We start from the raw sequence: 21,663 nt of genomic DNA, 5'->3' as shown, positions 1-21,663 counted from the left end.
GAATTACTGGTAGTAAATTGGAGGAGTAAACGAGCTGCAATTTGGAGCACACCGAAGGAAAATTTTCCTAACAATAACTTGATGCTTTTGTAAGAATATTTGTGAGTGATTAGCAACCTTCTGCGTGTTGTTTAATGTAAAACTGCCCTTTGGGGTTTTTTTTTAATGTTTATTTTTGAGGGAGCGGAAGCAGGGGAGGGGCAGAAAGAGGGGGACCCAAGATCCAAAGAGGGCTTTGCCCTGATAGGCTGATAGCAGTGAGCCTGACGGGCTCAAACTCAAGAAATGTGAGATCATGACCTGAGCCGAAGTTGGACACTTAACCAAGTGAGCCACCCAGGTGCCCCTAAAACTGCCCTTTGTTTTTTTTTTTTTTTTCCAACGTTTATTTATTTTTGGGACAGAGACAGAGCATGAACGGGGGAGGGGCAGAGAGAGAGGGAGACACAGAATCGGAAACAGGCTCCAGGCTCTGAGCCATCAGCCCAGAGCCTGACGCGGGGCTCGAACTCACGGACCGCGAGATGGTGACCTGGCTGAAGTCGGACACTTAACCGACTGCGCCACCCAGGCGCCCCATGCCCTTTGGTTTTTAAACCATCATTTATAAAGGGTAGCTGTAACTGGCTAATTCAGGGGGGGGAAGCAGAACTGTAAAATAATCAAAATATATACCTATTCTGTGTGTCAGATGCCTTGAAATATATAAAAATAGTGTCAGGATATGGTCCCTGATCTTACAAAACTTACTAAGGAACTACTTAAGGAGACAAAACAATTATTGATGAACTAAGAAGTTGCTGGGAGTAGTTGGGAGAAGAGGATTGTTTTGAGCTGAGTTTTCTCATTATTTTCTCCACCTTAACAACTATAATTTAGATGAAGAGGAGTAACAAAAGCAAAAGACAGGTACATGGAAGAAGTTGGTACAAGAAGAATATTCAATTCAATTAACTGCAAAGCTTTTTAGTTAAGGACAGAATAGCATGGTGTTCTAGGAACACAAGCTCAGAAGTTAGCCTGCCAGGGTAAACTCTATAGCTTTGACAGTTACTGATAGAGTATACCCTTGGACAAGTCAGTTTACCTTCTAAGCTTTGGCGTTCTTCATTTGTAAATGGAGGATGATTGTAGAATCTATCCTATCCTATATTCATAGGAATATAGTATACATTCATGGGATAATATACATAGATTAAATGTGACATTACTTGGAAAGCACATGTCAAACAAGTGTTCGGTAAATGTTACCTATTGTTGTTACGATTACTTTAAGACTTAGATGTTTTACAGCTTTTATATGTGGGGAAAGGCATTATATATTCCTGTTAGGGTCATGATTTAAGCATTGTACTTGAAAATTGCTTACTTTTTTATTTTTTTGTGTTTCAAATCATAAGACAGATATAGAAAAAAATACTCTTATCTCTAACCTGATATAATGATTTCTAATAATCATCTTTTTCCTTCAGATATTTCTCATAAACATTAATTATATTTAAACAGTAATAATATTTATTTTTAAATGCCTTGATTGTATTAGTCAAGGAATTTCTGGTATGCACAAACTGTTTAAAGTAATAGCTGACCAACTCAATGCTATGTTTTTTGGCTATTTATTAAGTTCTGGTATCACATACTTAAAAGTCTTTATTTATACCTCTTTAGTTTGAAAAGAATTACAATTGGACTTTAACACTAGAATTAAGTACCCCCTCAACCAGATTTTAGCAATTTTATTGAAATTATTATAGGTGTTTTACCAAAAAGTTTATCAGAATCTTGTGCTAAGAAAACAAATAAAATGCTTGTCTCTTATTCTTTGTATCTAGTTGATTCTGCCTGCATTCCTTATTTATTTATCTTCTATTCTTATCTTCTGTGAGTAATAGGACACCTCTCTGTACTTTTGCTTGCTCTTTCTTGTGTAAATCATCGCTCTGATTTGTTCCACTTGCTGCATTTTTTATTTTGCTAAATAGTTTTATAAGTGTTAAATGATATTTAAAGTCTTCTGTATCATATGCCATTTAAGCTGCAATCCATTCCAGTCTTGCCTGGCTCTAAAGGGTATTGTTTTACTTCATACTTTTATAATTAAGTACTAAATGTTAATTTTATGGGAAAAGTGGCTTGGAATTTTTTTCTGCAATATTTGTATGGCCATTACAGTTGATTTGTGTGATTGAAGCATGGAAGAGCAAATTGTAGCACTTATTCATTTAGCTGTGTTCAAATGCCTGTTGCTGCATGCCATCAAACAACTTGTAATAGTTTTCCTCTTACTACTACTTAAGGCTGAATACTATATATTCTTTTGCTCCTAGAGTCAAGAATTGAAGGCTGGCTTTCAATACCAAACAGAGGAAATATCAAACGATATGGCTGGAAGAAACAGGTATATATGCCTTGTTTTTTCTAATTGATAATCTGTTACATATTTTACTTTTAAAACATACAACTTGTATTAATTGCTCTGTTATTAGCATTGATCTTAGATTAATACAGTATACTTTAGACATAAATGACAAGTATTGTGCTTATTTTAAACCACATTAATGTTGCTCTTATATATATTCCTCTTTTTTTCCTCATTTCAGTATGTTGTAGTAAGCAGCAAAAAAATTTTGTTCTATAACGATGAGCAAGATAAGGAACAATCCAATCCATCCATGGTATTGGACATAGAGTAAGTTGCCTTTCGTTGAATTTTAAATCATCAGGATAATAATTTATGATAATTATTTTTAGACATACAATTTAGTTTATGTTTTGTTATTTAAATGATATTGCCTACTTTTCCTAACAAATTTTAAAACTTCATATTCGGGGCACCTGGGTGGCTCAGTTGGTTGAGCATCCGACTCTTGATTTCAGCTCAGATCATGATCTCACAGTTCGTGGGTTCAATTCCCACATCGGGCTCTGCACTGACAGTGTGGAGCCTGCTTGGGATTATCTCTCTCCCCCTCTCTCTGTCCCTCCCCCACTCTATCTTTCAAAATAAATAAACTTGAAAAAATTTTTTAAATAAAAAATAGAACTCCATATTAAATCTAACTTTAGCAAAATGTAAGGGGGAAGATTTTGCAAAGCTGATAAATGTATTCTAAAGATTTTTATTTCAAATGTGTATTAGTTTTAGGTTCAGAGAGCATCTCCAAAAGTGCTGTATATGATTATGCAGTCATTGTTAAGGATATACAAATACATCTTTTGCTTTTAGTAGTAGATCACAGAGGCCTTTAATAAGCTTAGGATTTTTCCTTGTATTCGTTCTAAAACCATTTCTTAAGCACTGCTGTCTGTATCATCGTGAGTGCTATAGTTTGTACAAAGGTAAGACAGTTCCATATTTAAGGAGCTTACATACAAGTAGTAGAAAAGGTAAAACATGCAACAAAATATAAATTCAAAGTGAGATGTGGTGGGTGCTATTCATGAAAAATATAAACTTAAAATGAAGTGTTGGCATTCGTTTGGAATTAAACATTTGTGAAATCAATTATATCTAGAATGTAAAAAGAATTGAGCAGCTACCAGAGCGTTCTGAAATTTTATTTCCCATTTTTTTCCTTTTTTCAATTATAGTTAACATACAGGGTTATATTAGTTTCAGGTGTACAATATAGTGAGCCAACAATTCCATATTTACTCAGTGCTCATCACAATAAGTGTAATCTTAATCCCCTTCACCTATTTTACCCACCCCCCCACCTACCTCCCCTCTGGTAACCATCAGTTTGTTCTCTAAGAGTCTGTTGTTTTTTTGTCTCTTTTTTTTTCTTTGTTCATTTGTTTCTTAAATTTCACTTACGAGTGAAATAGGGTATTTATCTTTCCCTGACTGACTTATTTCATGTAACATTATACCCTCTAGGTCCAAGGTCCATCTATGTTGTTGAAAATGGCAAGGTTTCATTCTTTTTTATGGCTAATACTCTATTCACCCATATCTTGGCTATTATAAATAATGCTGGAATAAACATAGGGGTTGTATATATCTCTTCAAATTAGTGTTTCCATATTCTTTGAATAAATACCTGGTAGTGGAATTACTGGATCATATGGTAATTCTATTTTTAACTTTTTGAAAAACCTTTGTACTGTTTTCCTTAGTGGCTGCACCAGCATGCATTCCCAACAGTGCACAAGGGTTCCTTTTTCTCCTATCCTTGCCAACACTTGTTGTTTCTTATATTTTTAATTCTAGCTATTCTGACAGGTATGAGGTGTTATCTCATTGTTGTTTGAATTTGCATTTCCCTGATGGTTACTGATGTTGAGCATCTTTTCATGTGTCTGTTGGCCATCTGTGTGTCTTCTTTGGAAAAATGTCTATTCGTGTCCTCTGCCCATTCTTAAATTGGATTCTTTGGGAGTTTTTTGGTGTTGAATTATATAAGTTCTTTATATATTTTTTATATTAACCCCTTATCACATACATCATTTGCAAATATCTTCTCCCACTCAGTAGGTTGATGGCTTGTTCTGTTGATGGTTTTTTTCCTGTGCAAAAAGCTTTTTATTTTGGTGTAGTCCTAATAGTTTAATTTTGATTTAGTTTCCCTTGCCAAAGGAGACATATCTAGAAAAATTCTTTGACCTTATCAAAGAGATTACCACTTATGTTTTCTTCTAGAAGTTTAATGGCTTCAGATCTCACGTTTAGGTCTTTAATCCATTTTGAGTTTATTTTTGTGTATGGTGTAAGAAAGTAGTCCAGTTTTATTTTTTTGCATGTATCTATCTAGTAATTTTCCCAGCACCATTTGTTGAAGAGACATTTTCCTGTTTTGTATTTTTGCTTTCTTTGTTGCAGATTAATTAATCATAAAAACATGAGTTTATTTCTGGGCTCTCTATGCTGTTCTATTGATCTATGTGTTTGTTTTTGTACCAGTACCATACTGTTTTGATTTCCTAATTCTTTGAAGAAGCATTGGTTGTAAAAATTTAAGTGTTCAACCTAAATGGAATAATACATAAATACTAATATTAGAGACATCATCTTTCAACTAAGTTAAATGCTTTCAGATTGATGAAAGTTTGTTGTCTTACCTTTTTATTGAAGTATAATTTTTATAAAATGCCTAAATCATAAGTGTTCTGTTCTTTTGACAGTTACAAACACCCATGTAATCATTACCCATAACAAGATAAAGAATATTTCCATCAGGGCACCTGGGTGGCTCAGTGGGTTAAGCGGACGACTTCAGCTCAGGTCATGATCTCGCGGTCAGTGAGTTCAAGCCCCGCATCGGGGTCTGTGCTGACAGCTCAGAGCCTGGAGCCTGTTTCAGATTCTGTGTCTCCCTCTCTCTGACCCTCCCCTGTTCATGCTCTGTCTCTCTCTGTCTCAAAAATAAATAAACGTTAAAAAAAAAAAAAAAAAAGTATTTCCATCATCCTAGAAAGCCCACTTATACCATTTTCTCAGGGGGAAAAAAAAGAACATCTGAATTCTGTTACTGAGTTTTGCCTATTCTAGAACTTCATATAAATGGAATCATATGATATGTATTCTTTTGTGCCTGGCATCTTTCACCCAGCATAGTGTTTTGCTATGTGTATCAATTGCTGAATATATTCAGCAATTCCTTTTATTACTGAATAATATTCCATCAAATTAATATATCTCAATTTGTTTATCCATTCTTCTTTTGAGGAACATTTGGCTTGCTTTCAATTTGGGGTTGTTATAAATAAGACTGTTATGAACATTCTTTTGGTGGATTTATGTTTTCATTTTTCATGTGTAATTACTTAGTGGAATCCTGGGTATTGAGTAAATCTGTGTTTAATCTTTTAAAAATCTACCAAATAGTCCCCAGAAATAGTTACACTGTGTTATGCTCACCAGCAGTATATGAGTTACAGTTGTTCCATGTTTTCACCACATATGGTGCTGTCAGTCTTTGATTTATGCTGTTCTTTTATTTTATTTTTATTATTTTTAAGTTTTTAATTTTAATACCAGTGTAGTTAACATTTTAGCTATTCTAATGAAGATGAAATGCTGTCTCATTATTGTCTTAACTTGTATTTTCCCCATGACTAATGATACCAAAATTTTTTTCAGATGTTTATTGGCCATTTGTATATCTTAAATATCTCCATGTCTTTTGCCCATTTTTAATTGGATTACTTACCTTTTTTAAGATAGATTTGTAAATCTTTTTTTTTTTTTTTTAATGTTTTTTAAATTTACTTTTGAGAGAAAGACAGAGTACAAGCAGGGGAGGGGCAGAGAGAGAAGGAGACACAAATCTGAAGCAGGCTCCAGGCTCTGAGCTGTCAGCCCAGAACCTGACATGGGGCTCAAACTTGTGAACTGCGAGATCATGACCTAAGCTGAAGTTGGAAGCTTAACTGACTGAGCCACCCAGGTGTCCCTGTAAAAGTTCTGTATATATATTCTGGATATGGGTTCTATATCAGAAACATGCAGTGCAAATATTTCCTAATCTGTGGCTTGCCTATTCATTTTCTTTATGGTGTCTTTTAATGGAAACAAATTTATTAATTTTTTAAAAGATAGCTTTTTGTAGTCTGTCCAAGAAATTTTGCTTCTCCAAATATTGTGAAAGTATTCTGTGTTTTCTTTTAGGAGCTTTCTATTTCTAGGCTTTACATTTAAGTTCTGATTTAAAAAAATTTTTTTAATGTTTATATTTTTTAGAGAGAACGCAGAACGTGAATGGGGCTGGGGGCAGGGGGAGGGTGCAGAGAGAGAGGGAGACATAAAATCTGAAGCGGGCTCCAGGCTCCGAGCTGTCAGCAGAGAGCACATCACGGGCTTGAACTCACAAACTACAAGATCATGACCTGAGCCAAAGTCAGACACTTAACTGACTGAGCCACCCAGCCACCCCTTAAGTTATGATTACTCTCAGAATTTATTTTTGTGTTTGGTAAGAGGTTGCAGTTAAAGTTACTTTTGTATGTGCGTGTATATTTTCCATGTGGATATCTGGTTATTCCAGTACTATTTATTTTTATATATTCATCTTGAATCCTCTAATCTTGTTTATTTACTAGTTTTATTGGGTTTTCCACAGGGGTTTTCTACAAATACAATCACATCATCTCCAAATAATGATAGTTTTATCTCTTTCCAGTCTATTATGCCTTTATCACATAAATGGATTCATATGATCACCACCAAATACAGAGCAGTTCCATCACAGGGAACCATCATGCTACCCTTTTATAGCCATAACAAGTGCCATTTCTGCCCCCATCTGTAATCCTGTTCTCCATCTCCATAATTTTGTGTTTTTAAGCATGGTCATATAGGTGGAATCAAATAGTTTATAACCTTTGAGATTGTCTCTTTTCATTCAGCATAATTCTCTTCAGATTCATTCAAGTTACCATTTGTTTCTCTTTATTGTTGAGTAGTATTCCATGGTATGAATGTACCAGTGTTTAACCATTCATTTGGGCTGTTTTCAGCTTTGGGCTATATATGAACATTCATATACAAGTTTTTTTATAAATATAAATGTTCATTTCTATGGAATAAAGGCCCAGGAATTCAGTTGCTGGGTCATATGTTAAGCATATGTTTGTTTCATTTTGTAAGAAACAGCCATGCTGTTTTTCAAAGTGGCTCTGCAGTTTTTACATTTCTACCACAATTATATGAGTGATCTAGTTTCTCTGCATCTTCGTTAGCATTTGGTATTATTACTGTTTTTACTTTTTAAAGTCTGATAGGTGTACAGTGATGCCTACGGTGATTTTAATTTGCATTTCTCTAATGACTAATGATGTTGAACATCATTTCATGTGCTTATTTGCCACCTGTTTGTCCTCTTCAATGAAATGTTCATTTGTCTTTTACTGTAAATGAGTTTAATAGTTTATGCCCTGTTTATTTTCATCTTAGTAAATTGTTTCATGTTCGACCTGTAACCCAAGGAGATGTTTACAGAGCTGAAACTGAAGAAATTCCTAAAATATTCCAGGTGAAAACCTTAAATTCTAATTTTAGAAAATCTTTTATTTAATGACTAAATGCACTTTGTGAAGTATGCAAAAACACCAATGTTTTTTATAATTTGAAACTTATGTGTACAAATTAAGACTTTAAAATCTTCCTTTTACCATTCCTGAATGTAGATACTATATGCAAATGAAGGTGAATGTAGAAAAGATGTAGAGATGGAACCAGTACAGCAAGCTGAAAAGACTAATTTTCAAAACCACAAAGGCCATGAGTTCATTCCGACCCTCTACCACTTTCCCGCCAACTGTGAGGCCTGTGCCAAACCTCTCTGGCATGTTTTTAAGCCACCTCCTGCCCTAGAATGTCGAAGATGCCATGTTAAATGCCACAGAGATCACTTAGATAAGAAAGAGGACTTAATTTCTCCATGTAAAGGTAAGGCATAAAAATTTTACAGTTTATAACAAATTAGAAAATTAAGTCCCATTAAAATAATTTCTTCAAGCATAGCATTTTCTATACCAAGTTGAAAAGAGATTATAAGAAGTGGTATTTTGACACTAGAGGAGCAACATGTAGCTGTCATTTCACAGCTACAAATCTAGCTTTGAACATAATGTTTTTAAAGAGAATTACCGCCTTATAAAAAACTTACCTTTAAGAACTTACTCTAAATTGGAGAGAAGAGCTATAGGTGAGTTCCACTATATTATTTCTCCTTGAATTTTTGCCTCCTGCTTGTTTTCTTTTTGTTCGGTTTTCACTGCCTGGACCAACATGCAGGGTCATAAACAAATGTCTTCTAGTTTAGCAAGGGTAGCTTGAGGAAAAGAATATAGACGATAGCTATTTTAAGATAAGAAACTTAAGTTCTACAAATACATTAGTTTCACTTCTGCTTTTTTTAATTTTTTTTTTTTTGCTTTATCTTTCTTAGTAGTTTGTGATTAATGTCTCCTTTTTAAATTTTCAGCCTTAATTAAGGAGAGATATTGTCCAAACTTAAGCATAGTAAATCTTTTAAAATTTTAAGAACTTACAAAATTATACATTCTATGGGACCATTTTAGGTACTTACTGTATGACTTTATTTTTTCTATTTTTTAAAATGTTTATTTCTTTCTTCTGAGACATAGAGCACATGTGCACACAAGCCAGGGAGGGGCAGAGAGAGAGGGAGAGAGAGAGAATCCCAAGCAGACTCTGCACTGTTAGCATGGAGCCCAGTGCACAGTTCAGTCTCACGAACCATGAGATCAAGACCTGAACTGAAATAAAGAGTCTGATGTTTAGGTGACTGAGCCACCCAGATGCCCCTGTAAGACTTTGTGTCTTTTTTTTTTTTAAACAGTCAGTTATGATGTAACATCAGCAAGAGATATGCTGCTGTTAGCATGTTCTCAGGATGAACAAAAAAAATGGGTAACACATTTGGTGAAGAAGATCCCTAAGAATCCACCATCTGGTTTTGTTCGTGCATCCCCTCGAACACTTTCTACAAGATCCACTGCAAATCAGTCTTTCCGAAAAGTCGTCAAAAATACATCTGCAAAAACTAGGTAAGGATTGCAGTGTTAACCTTTTTGACAAAATGTGAAAGTGATTGGTTAATATCTATTAAAATCTAAAATCTAATTGTTCTTTTCCCCATAGAGGGCATCATTTGTAGTTAAGTATTTATATATGACATGAAATGACTTTACAAATTAGTTTGATTCCTGTTTGAAATTAATATGAAATTTATAAATTTCATATTTTCTTCCAAGTCCATATCAGATTTCACTATCTTGGTTGGTGTACATGGCACATACTTAGCCCTTAAAGTTTTAAACAAATTGTGGTTGTTTTTCAATCACAATTATTTGGTATTATCAGTGAAAATGGTGTTGCAAATAAACTTCCCAGTTAAATATCCCTCTCCTCTTTTTTTTTAACTGATTTTGATAGAATTTTTTCAAAATATTTATATGATATAATAAACAACTGCAGGGCATAATTAAACCGTTTCCTGAAAAGAGGTAATAATGTCTTATTAAGTTCTCATTTTATACATTTTTATACATAAATGAGGCTCAGAGGAATCAAGCCACTTGGGCAAGATCACACAGTGAGTTAGTGGCATAGTCAGGGTTGAAACCTATTTTTATTTTTGTCCAATTCTGAAGCCTATGTTTTTTCTCCTATACCAAATACTAACTTTCCTAGAGTGTAACCCCTGTATTAAGAGGAACATTTTAATCTAGAAGCTGAGACCTAACACTGATTTGCATCTCTGCTAATGTCACTCAAGTCATCCAAGCAGACTTAAAACCATTTTTAATTCAACCATTTCTTCACTCCCTATTATTAATAACCAAGTCTAATTCTTTGAAAATGCCTAAATAGTTAAGCATTACACCTTCTATATTCTTCACCCACCATACTACTCTAGTGTATTATCACCTGACTCCTGACTTATTTCTGTAAAATCCTGTATGACTGTATAGGACAAAGCTAGATCTAAAACTATTTAAAATTGAGTTATAGTTTTGTAAAAAACAAAAGAACACCATGTGTTTGAAATAGAGTTGAAGCAAAAAGAAGACAATACAAAGTGTATTTTTCCTTTTCCTGTTTTCCAAATTGTGTGTATTAATCACATATAAAAATAATATTTACCTTTCTCTCTAAATTTGTTTCTTGAATTTTTAAACTGAATATATTTCTTAAATTACAATTTTTTCTTTTTTTGTCCCCCACCTCCCACCCCAGCAGTTAACCACGTGACCTAACGCCTTGTGGAATCATGTGGAATGCTACCTGATAAACCAGGCTTCTTTAACCATGCAGAGCAGACAGGCTGTTCCTTTGACACAAATATCACAGGCTTCAGGGTTAAGATTGCTGTTATTCTGTCCTTGCTTTGGCACAAAAGCACACTGAGGGTTTTTTTTGTTTTTTGTTTTAATTGCGGGTTTGCCTACAGGTAGATTAGATTAATTATTACTGTGTAATGCAAGTACAATTGGGGGAAAGCTTAGGTAGATATATTTTTTTAAAAAGGTGCTGCCTTTTTGAATTTCTAAGAAAACGCCTGTCAATCATGATAGAACACAGTTTTCCTCATATGAGTGAGAGGAAGGGACTTTCACTTTCAAGTGGAATGGCCAATCACTATGAAGATCAGCTCATGGAAGGAGTAAAGAAAATATCTCAAAATGAGACAACTGAAATTCTTTTAAATGACTTCAGTCTTTGTGCTCTTGCAAGACTATACAAAACTATTTTAAGAAAGCAGTGACATCACTTGACTTCAGTACCCTCACTGTAGAATTTAAAAGCCTCACTTTTGATTGCCCATGGTGGACTTACGGAGAGTAAATATTTTACATTATGCTTTACAAAATACTGTATGTGTTTCAGCACGTTTATAGATTGAGGAATGGGAGAAGGCGAAAAAAATTTTTTTTTTACATTTAATCTATGCATTTTTGCCAAGCCATATTGAGTTATTTTACTACTAGAGACATTAGGAACTAACTGTACAAAAGAACCAAGTTTTAAAAGCATTTTGTGGGGTACATCATTTCTGTAATTGTATAATGTATTTCTTTGTGGTTTTAAGTGATAAAGACATTAAGTTAACAAACATATAAGAAATGTATGCACTGTTTGAAATGTAAATTATTCTTAGAACACTTTCAATGGGAGTTGCATTGCCCTTTTAGTGCCTTAATTTGAAAGAATTATTTTACTGCCATGACTAAATATAGAAATTTCAAAAGAACATATTTTCAAAAAATTATATGTCAGTGGGTTTTTCATTGATAATTGGTTTAATTTAAAATATTTAGAGGTTTGTTGGACTTTCATAAATTGAGTACAATCTTTGCATTAAACTACCTGCTACAATAATGAATGACTTTATAAAATTCTGCAAACTATGTAGGTTATATCAATATAAAATTATGACAATACATCTGTGATGTTTTCCAGTTAACATAGGAATTACCAGATAAATACTGTTAAACTCTTGTCCTATACAAGAGTTGATTCATATGGGCAGTATGATTTATTGTTTATTTTTTTAACCAAATACCTCCTCAATAATTTATAATGGCTTTGCAGTAATGTGTATCAAATAAGAAGCACTGGAAAACTGATTCGTCTCTAGGATGATATGCATGTTTCAAGTGGTATTGAAAGCCGCACTGATGGATATGTAATAATAAACATATCTGTTATTAATATGCTAATGACTCTGTGCTCATTTAATGAGAAATAAAAGTAATTTATGGATGGATACCTTTAATAATGACTGGTGTTTTCTCATGGCTGAAATGAATAGAAACCATGTTATAAATTAGTCCCTGACTGTATACCAATGTTTGTTAAATTCCATGCCTAGATTAAAGTGAGTTTTTAAAAGAAAATATCGTTTGGGCTTTAAAACAAGTTGTTACAGTTGAAATGAAAAGTCGGCTAATGTCTGTTGGGAAGCAATTTTCTATAAGTCCCTTGCATTTCTCTACATCTTGTGACCAGTGGCTCTGACAGCCTTAGTTCTGGACTATCTTTACCAAAGATATTTGTATAGTGAACAGCCTTGGACAATATCATGTCTCTGTCAAGAGAAAAGCAGGTTGTTTACAGCCCAGTATAATAAAAGGTAATGTCTCCCTCCCGAGCAAAAGTTGGAATATTTTCTTGTACTCCTTAAAAAAGATTCAAATACCCTAAACTTCAGATTCCTCAGCTGTAATGCAAACCCACTGCGTGCTCAGCACCCCCTGGGCCACTCTGTATTTTTGGGGGGAGCATAGGAGAACTGACAGGAATGTGAAGCTATGTATTGTTAGTATACAGTTGTTTGGCTCTGTAAGGTCCTATAAAGTGCAAAGAACAGTTAATTCTAATTAGTTTAAGGAGACGTGAGCATGGAACTCTTGAGAACTGACAGAGGCATGCCACAATGTGGAATCAGGTCAGCCAAGAGAGCTCCTTCTCTTCTGAGTTCAAAAAAACCACTCAATCCCAAAGTATACCAACATGGCAAGAACCAGGAGAGTGCCATGATCAGGAAGGCACACTACTGCTAATTCTTCACAGTATTTTGTTATGTCTGCTACAGTTCACACCAAGTTAGATGTTTTACAATTCCTGTTGCCACTTAATGAACCTTGTGTCCAGACACTGGAATCTCTGTCGACACTGCCTCAGAAAATCACTTTCATCATCTCACTTCTGCCTTCTATGGATACATCTGCTTTTCCAACTAACCACATCCAGAATTCTAACTGCAAGGAAATCAGGGAAATGTACTTTCAGTTTTCTAGCCACTTTATTACAGGGAGATACACTAAGAGGTTCAGCATCAAGCCTGCCCACTCACCACTCCTGCAAGCCTGAACTGAGACCAGGGATGTTGGGCTAGAAAGAAAACAGTCACTGTCCTTATTCACAGGCTGGAAACTATGGGTCACTTGCCATTCCTTGAAGTTTCAGCTTAAAATGACTTGTGTACACTTCATTTAAAATAAAAAAAAAAAAAAAGAATCTAAACATGATAATCGAACCCTGCTTGATAAAATATGTTCTCAGGGGCACCTGGGTGGCTCAGTTGGTTAAGTGTCCAACTTCGGTTCAGGTCATGATCTCACACAGTTCATGAGTTCGAGCCCCACGTTGGGCTCTGTGCTGACAGCTGAAAGCCTGGAGCCGGCTTCAGATTCTGTATCTCCCTCTCTCTCTTTGCCTCTACCCTGCGCGTACTCTGTCTCTCTCACAAATAAACATTAGAAAATTAAATAAAATATGTTCTCATTTTCTTTTCATATCACTAGAAATTCTATAATAATCCAAATTTAGTAATCATAAATCAATGAGTTGGTTCTTACTGGGTTGCTAATTTGAGCTTCCAGTTTCTAATTTTCAATTTGTAACACTTCTACAATTCTTCCTGTTAAGAAATAAAGCGCAACTACTAGCAGCCATTTGAATAAAGACCATGTTTTTTTAAAAATTAGGTGATTGCGAATGGCATTATATACTACCTACTACACTTGCTTTATAACTCTGTGGTATCATTTAATGAACATGTAATTCTGCCATCCAACTGGAAATGAATTTTGTGTATGTGTGAAGATCAAAGGTTTTTGTTTTTTGCTTTTTCCTCTATATGGATATCGAATTGGTCTTACAGTATTTATTGATGACTGTCCTTCCCTGTGTCATAAACCAGGTGACCAATCTATTTCTCTATCCTTGTAAATATCACAGTTTTAATTACTGTAGTTCTGTAAAAAAGATAGAGTGTAAGTCTTCCAGCTTTGTAGTTCTTCCAGATTGATGTGGCTCTTCTTGGCCCCTTTACATTCCCATATAAGTTTTAAAACATGTTAATTTCCACACACACACACACACACACACACACACACACACACACACAGACTCTGCCAGGATTTTAATTGGAACTGCATTCAACCTATAGATCAATTTGGGGAAAATTAACCTCTTTAAAATTTTATCTTCTAGTCTATGAACCTGGTAAGTCACTGTACAGAAATAAAACTGAGATATTTGCAGATGTCCTAATTTCATATGTAGAAGTCTAAAAATACAGCATTCATATTCAGTGAATGTTCAAAGGCCACTGGAAACCAGATAAATGTACAAAAATAAGGTTTTTTTCTGTATACTAGCAACAATTACTGAAATGTTTTTAATATTTACAAGAAAATAAAAACCACTTGAAAGATGTATAAAGACATCCAAGAAAATTGTAAACCATTCACAGAAATTAAGGGAAGAACCTATATAAGTATAATGATTGTTGAGTATTTTCACATAAGATTATTAAAATAAATGGTCATATTCTGAGGATCTATTTAATGAGTTTTCTTTTTAATCCACAACTAGAAATCTTAACCACAATTGTTTTATGTTTACTGCACAAATCAACTTCTAGTTGTATATGTCTGTATAAAGCTGCACTCAGTGCTCTAGGTATATTTTATCTCAAATATCTTGTAGCATTAATTTTTTTTAGCAATCTTTGCAATGAGCAATCTCTGCTGATTGTAATAAATTAAAGAAATGCAAAAGTGCATATAGTAAATACTTGTCTGCCCTTCTTAAACCTCACCCCTACCCCACCAATTCCTTAGTAGGTTATCTTAAGAATATATGTAACTTGGACTTTTGTGAATTATGGAAAGACTAACAATTCTACTTAACATGAAGAAATCCCTGAAGTACACAGAAATTAAATATCTCGTCTTTTTCATCAAATGTTAATTAATTGTTGGAATAAACTTAACCAAGGAGAGGAAAGATCTATACCCAAGCTATAAAGAACTGATGAAAGAAATTGAAGAAACAAATGGAAGGATATACCAACCTCATGGATTGGAAGGATTAATATTGTTAAAATGTTCATACTACCCAAAGCTATCTAGAGATTTAAAGCAATTCCTATCAAAATACCAACAGAAGTTTTCAGAGAACTAGAACAAATAATACTAAAATTTGTATGGAACCACAAAGACTCCACCCCAACCCCCAAATAGCCAAAACAATCTTGGGAAAGAACAAAATGGGAGGTATCACAGTTCCAATACATACTACAAAGTTGTGGTAATCAAAACAGTATGGTCTTGGCACAAAAATCAATACATAGATCAGTAGAACAGAATAGAGCCCTGAAATGAAACCATGCTTATATGCTCAATTAGTCTATGACAGTGGAGGCAAGAATATAATGGAGAAAAGTCTTTTCAACAGATAGGAAAACTGGACACTTTCTTACACTATACACACAAAATTAAAAACTCAAAATGGATTAAAGACTTAAATGTGAGACCTGAAACCATAAAAATCTTAGAAGAAAATGTAGGCAGTAATCTTTTTTTTTTTTTTTTTTACATCTAACATAGCAGTGTGTGGATAAGTCTCCTCAGGCAAAGGAAACAAAAGCAAAAATTAAGTGTTGAGACTATACCAAAATAAAAAGCTTTTGCATAGCAAAGGAAATTGTTAACAAAATGAAAGGCATCCCACTGAATGGAAGAAGACATTTGCAAATCATCTATCCAATAAGGGGTTAATATCCAAAAAATATAAAGAACTTCTACAACACAACCAAAAAACAGTCTGATTAAAAAATGGACAGAGGACCTGAACAGACATTTCTCCAAAGAAAACATACATGCAGATGGCCAACAGACACATGAAAAGCTGCTCAACATCACTAATCATCAAGGAAATGCAAATCAAAACTACAATGAGACATCATCTTACCCCTGTCAGAATGGCTAGAATCAAAAAGACAACAAGTGTTGGTCAGAATGTAGAGGAAAAAAGAACTTTTGTACGTTGTTGGTGGCAGCTACTGTGAAAAACAGTATGGAAGTTGCTCAAAATAATTAAAAATAAAATTACTATATGATCCAATAATTTCACTACTGGGTATTTACTAACCAATAGTTAAAAAGAAGGAGGAGGAGGAAAAAGGAGGGGGAGGCAAAAGGAGAAGCTACCCAAAGCTATCTAGAGATTTAAAGATATCTCAAAAAGATAAAAACAGCATTATTTACTATAGCCAAGATACAGAAGAAACCCAAGTATCCATCCATAGATGAATGGATAAAAGGTGTGTGTGTGTGGTTTGTGTGTGTGTGTGTGTGTGTGTGTGTGTTGGAATATTGCTTGGCCATAAAAAAGAATGAAATCTTTACATTTGCAACAACACAGATGACCTAGAGAGTATTATGCTAAGTGAAATAAGTTAAAGACAAATACCATATTGTTTCACTTATATGTGGAATCTAAAAACAACAAAACGAAAACAAAAAACAAAACTCTTAAATAGAGAACTGGTAGTTGCCATAGGGTTAGGTGGGTGAGGGGATGGGTGAAATAAATAAAAGAAGATTAAGAGGTACAAACTTCCAGTTATAAATAAATCACAGAGATGAAATATACAGTATAGGGAATATAGTCAATGATAATGTATTAATGTTGAATGACGACAGATGTTGACTACACTTATGAGCACTAAGTAATGTATAGAATTGCTGAGTCACTACTTACACCTGAAACTAACTTTGTATGTTAATTTTACTTCATTAAAAACATTATGAATTGTCATATGAGAACATGACACTATTTCCCGAGCCATCTTCTTTCCCATAAAGTACTTTGAGACATTGAAGTTATAAGGAGAAAAAGTGAAAATGTTTAGAAATGTGTGATTTAAAGTTCTTGAATGCGGTAATATTTATATGTTGTTTAACCCTGTATCTGTATATTTCTATCTATATCTCTATATCCATATTTATATCTGTAGGTTTACACAAATTAGTGTATAGAATGATTTAGCCATTAAATTGAATACAATGGTGGGGGGGGGGGGCGTTCTGGGTAGCTCAGTCAGTTGAGCTTCCAGCTTTGGCTCAGGTCATGATCTCACAGTTGATGAGTTCAAGCCCCATGTCAGGCTCTGTGCTGACAGCTCAGAGCCTGGAGCCTGCTTCAGATTCTGTGTCTCCTTCTATCTCTGTCCCTTCCCTGCTCGTGCTCTCTCTCAAAAATAAATAAACATTAAAATAATAATAATAAAAGAGGCTCACTTTAGATTCACATATAAGACACACATAGGTTAAAAATGAAGGGATGAAAAATTATATCCCATGAAAATAATAACCAAATAAGAGCAGAGGTTTCTATATTTATATCAGACAAATAGACTGTAAGTCAAAGCTATAAGAGACAAAGATGGTCATTATCATTATATAATGATAAAAAGATCAATAGAAAGATATAACAATTATGAGTATATATGCACCCAACATCAAAGCACTTGAATATATAAAGCAAACATTAACAAATGTGAAGGGAGAAATAGCAATACAGTGATAGTAGGAGACTTCAGTACCCCCACTTTGATTTATGGGTAAAACATCCAGACAAAAAATAATAGATAGGGGCTCCTGGATGGCTCAGTTGGTTAAGTGGCCAACTCTTGATTTCAGCTCAGGTCATGATCTCACAGTTCATGTGATTATATAACATTATGGATCCAATGGGCCTAATAGATGTATACAGAACACTTCATCTAACAGCAGCAGAATACACATTCTTCTCAAGCACACATAGAACATTCTCCAGGATAGTTCATATTCTAAAAGAGAAAACAAGTCTAACAAGACTTAACAATTTAGCAAGATTAAAATCATCCCAAACATCTTTTCTAAACACAATGGAATGGAACTAGAAATTAAAATGTAAGAAGATGAAAAAATTCATAAATACATGGAAATTAAGTAACACATTCTTGTGGGGTGGCTGGGTGGCTCGGTTGACCATCTGACTCTTGATTTCACCTCAGGTCATGATCTCAGGGTCATGGAATCAAACCCATGCTCATTGTGGAGCCTGCTTAAGATTCTCCCTTTCTCTTTCTCTCTCTCTCTCTCTCTCTCTCTCCCTCCCTCTCTCTCTCTCTCTCTCCCCCTCCCTCCCTCCCTCTCCCTCTCTCCCTCTGCCTTTCTCCCCTGCTTATGTGCTCTCTCTCTTTCTAAAATAAAAAATAAAAATAAAAAATAAAACGTTTAAAAAATAAATGAATAACCCACTCTTGAATAACCATTGGGCCAAAGAAGAAATCAAAGAGAAATTAGAAAACAAAAAATAAAACACAACCTACCAAAAACAGGATACAACAAAAGTAGTAATAAGAAGGAATTTTATAGTGATAAATTCCTACATCAAAAAAGAAGAAAAATCTGAAATAACAAGCCAACTTTACACCTCAAGGAACATATAAAAAAGGAATAACTGAAGGCCAATTAGAAGTAAAGAAATAATAAAGACTAGAACAGAAATAAATGGGAAAAAAATTTTTAAATAAAATGGAAACTAGAAATTAGAAAATTTTACAAAACCAAGAGTTTTCTGAAAATGCTCATAAAGATAAGCCTTTAGTAGGGCACCTGGCTGGCTAGGTCAGTAGAGCATACAGTTCTTGATCTCTGGGTTGTGAGTTTGAGCCCCACATTCGATGTAGAGTTTACTTTAAAAGAAAAACCTTAAAAAAAAAAAAGGACAAACCCTTAGGTAGACTAAGAAAAAAGAGAATACTCAAATAAAATTGGAAATGAAAGAGGATATATTACAACTAATGCCCCAAATTAAAAAAAAAAAAAAATCAGGGACAATTATTTGTAACAAACTGGATGATCTAGAAGAAATAGATAAGTTCCTAGAGACAAACTATGTACCAAGACTGAATCAAGAAGAAATGGTAGCCTGGAAGAGACCAATAACAAATAAGAAGATTGAATCAGTAATAAAAAACCTCCCCCCAAAAAACTCCGAGTACCAGATGGCTTCACAGTTTAATTCTACCAGGCATTTAAAGAGTTAATATTAATCCATCTTAAACTGTTGGTTCCAAAACACTGAACAGGGGGAAGGCTTCCAAACTTAAAAAGCCAGCATTACCCTGATACCAAAGCCAGTCAAAGACACCACAAGAAAAGAAAATTAAAAGCCAATATCCCTGATGAATATAGATTCAAAAACCTTAACAAAATATTAGCAAATTGAATTCAATAGCACATTAAAAAGATATATATAATTTATCCTTGGGATGCAAGGATATTCAACATATGCAAATCAATCAGTGTGATACACAACATTAAGAGAATAAAGGATAAAAATCACATGACCATCTCAATAGATGCAAAGTATTTGACCAAACCCAATGCCCTTTTATGATAAAAGCTCACATTGAGTAAGTTACTTCACTGAATAAGAAATTTACTTCAACACAGAAAAGGCCATATATGAAAAGTCCACTGCTAACATCATATTCAATGGTAAAAAAACTGAAAGCATTTCCTCTAAGATCAAGATAAAACAAGGATGTCTTCTCAGTGTAGAGCCTGATGCAGGGCTCAATGCCGGGCTTGATCCCATAACCCTGGGCTCATCATCTGAGCTGAAATCAAGAGTCAAATGCTCAACCAACTGAGCCACCCACTCTTGACACGTCTCTTCAACATAGTAGCAGAAATTTTAACCAGAGAAATTAGTCAAGAAAAAGAAAAAAATCTCTAAATCAAAACAGTCCCATTTACAAAAGCATCAAAAATAAAATATTTAGAAATAAAACTTAACCAAGGAGGTGAAAGATTTGTACACTGAAAACTGTAATACATTGATAAAAGAAATTTTAAAAGACACAAATAAATGAAAACACATTCTATGGGGCATCTGGGTGGCTCAGTCGGTTAAGTGTTCGACTTCGGCTCAGGTCATGATCTCGCGGTCCGTAGGTTCGAGCCCCGTGTCAGGCTCTGTGCTGACAGCTCAGAGCCTGGAGCCTGCTTCAGATTCTGTGTCTCCCTCTTTCTCTGACCCTCCCCTGTTCATGCTCTCTCTCTGTCTCAAAAATAAATAAATGTTAAAAAAAAAATTAAAAAAAAAAGAAAACACACTCTATGTTCATGGATTGGAAGATTTGGTATTGCTAAAATGTATATCGAATCCAAAACAATCTACATATTCAATCAATGACTATCAAAATACTAAAAATATTTCCTATAGAATTAGAAAAAGCAATCCTAAAATTCACATGGAGTCACAAAAGACCTCAAATAGCCACAGCAATTTGAGCAAGAAGACAAAACTAAGGAATCACACTTCCTGATTTCAAAATATGTTACAAAGCCAAAAAATTATGTCTATATCTATCTATCTATCTATCTATCTATCTATCTATCTATCTCTCCAGTAATCAAAACTGGTGGAAGCATACTGGTACAAGTATGGTAAAAACATAAAAATAGACATATAAACCAATGGAGCAGAATAGAGCCCAGAAATAAATCCATGCATATATGGTTGGCTGATGTACGATAAGGATGCCAAAAATGTATAATGAGGAAAGATTGTCTCTTCGATAAATGGTGTTGGGAAAACTGCATATCCATATGCAAAAGAATGAAATTGAACTCAATTTACACCACATATAAAAACTCAAATTGGATTAAAGACTTACACATAAGAACTAAAACTATAAAACTCTTAGATGAAAATAGAGAAGTTTCTTAACATTGGCCTTGGCACTGATTATTTTGGATATGACAACAAAAGCACAGGCAACAAAAGCAAAAAGAGACAAATGGGATTACATCAAACTAAAGCTTCTGCATGGGAAAGGAGACAACCAACGAAGTGAAAAACAACCTATGGAATGAAAGAAAATATTTGCAAACTATCTGACGAAGGGTTAATATTCAAAAAATATATAAAGAACTCATACAATAGTGAAAAAAACAACTTGTTTTTATTTTTTTAATGTTTATTCTGAGACAGAGAGATAGAGTGCGGGGGGGGGGGGGGGGCTGCAGAGGGAGAGGAAAAGAGAGAAGCCCAAGCAGGCTTCTCACTGTCAGCACAGAGCCTGAAGTGGAGCTCAATCCTATGAACTGTGAGATCACGACCTGAGCTGAAATCAAGAGTTGGATGCTCAACAAACTGAGCAACCCAGGTACCTCACAAGTAACTTGATTTTAAAAATGGGCAAAGGGCCTGAATAGACGTTACTCTAAAGAAGATATATAAATGGCCAATAGGTGGGGCGCCTGGATGGCTCAGCTCCAGTCATGAACTCACAGTTGAGCCCTGAGTTGGGCTTTGTGCTGACAGCTCAGAGCCTGGAGCCT

At 34.5% G+C, this 21,663-nt stretch overlaps 1 protein-coding gene across 3 annotated transcripts in view; it reads left to right on the top strand.

Moving 5' to 3' along the window:
- The window catches only part of ROCK1 (Rho associated coiled-coil containing protein kinase 1), a 157,519-nt gene extending 145,283 nt beyond the window's left edge, over positions 1–12,236 (top strand). For 2 of the 3 annotated variants that reach the window (XM_027068615.2, XM_015066575.3), the window contains exons 28-33: positions 2,328–2,398; positions 2,601–2,689; positions 7,895–7,973; positions 8,128–8,389; positions 9,306–9,513; positions 10,706–12,236. In XM_027068615.2, the coding sequence (XP_026924416.1) occupies positions 2,328–2,398; positions 2,601–2,689; positions 7,895–7,973; positions 8,128–8,389; positions 9,306–9,513; positions 10,706–10,712 (716 nt within the window). In that variant the 3' untranslated portion in view covers positions 10,713–12,236. The remainder of the gene's footprint in view (positions 1–2,327; positions 2,399–2,600; positions 2,690–7,894; positions 7,974–8,127; positions 8,390–9,305; positions 9,514–10,705) is intronic. The other variant, XM_027068614.2, reaches the window with a different exon arrangement.
- Positions 12,237–21,663: the final 9,427 nt, after the last annotated feature.

This window comes from Acinonyx jubatus, chromosome D3 (genome assembly GCF_027475565.1).
Source record: "Acinonyx jubatus isolate Ajub_Pintada_27869175 chromosome D3, VMU_Ajub_asm_v1.0, whole genome shotgun sequence".
In the NCBI taxonomy this organism is placed as follows: domain Eukaryota; kingdom Metazoa; phylum Chordata; class Mammalia; order Carnivora; family Felidae; genus Acinonyx; species Acinonyx jubatus.
Note: the sequence above shows the minus strand (reverse complement) of the source record. Positions and strands in the feature narration are given on the sequence as shown.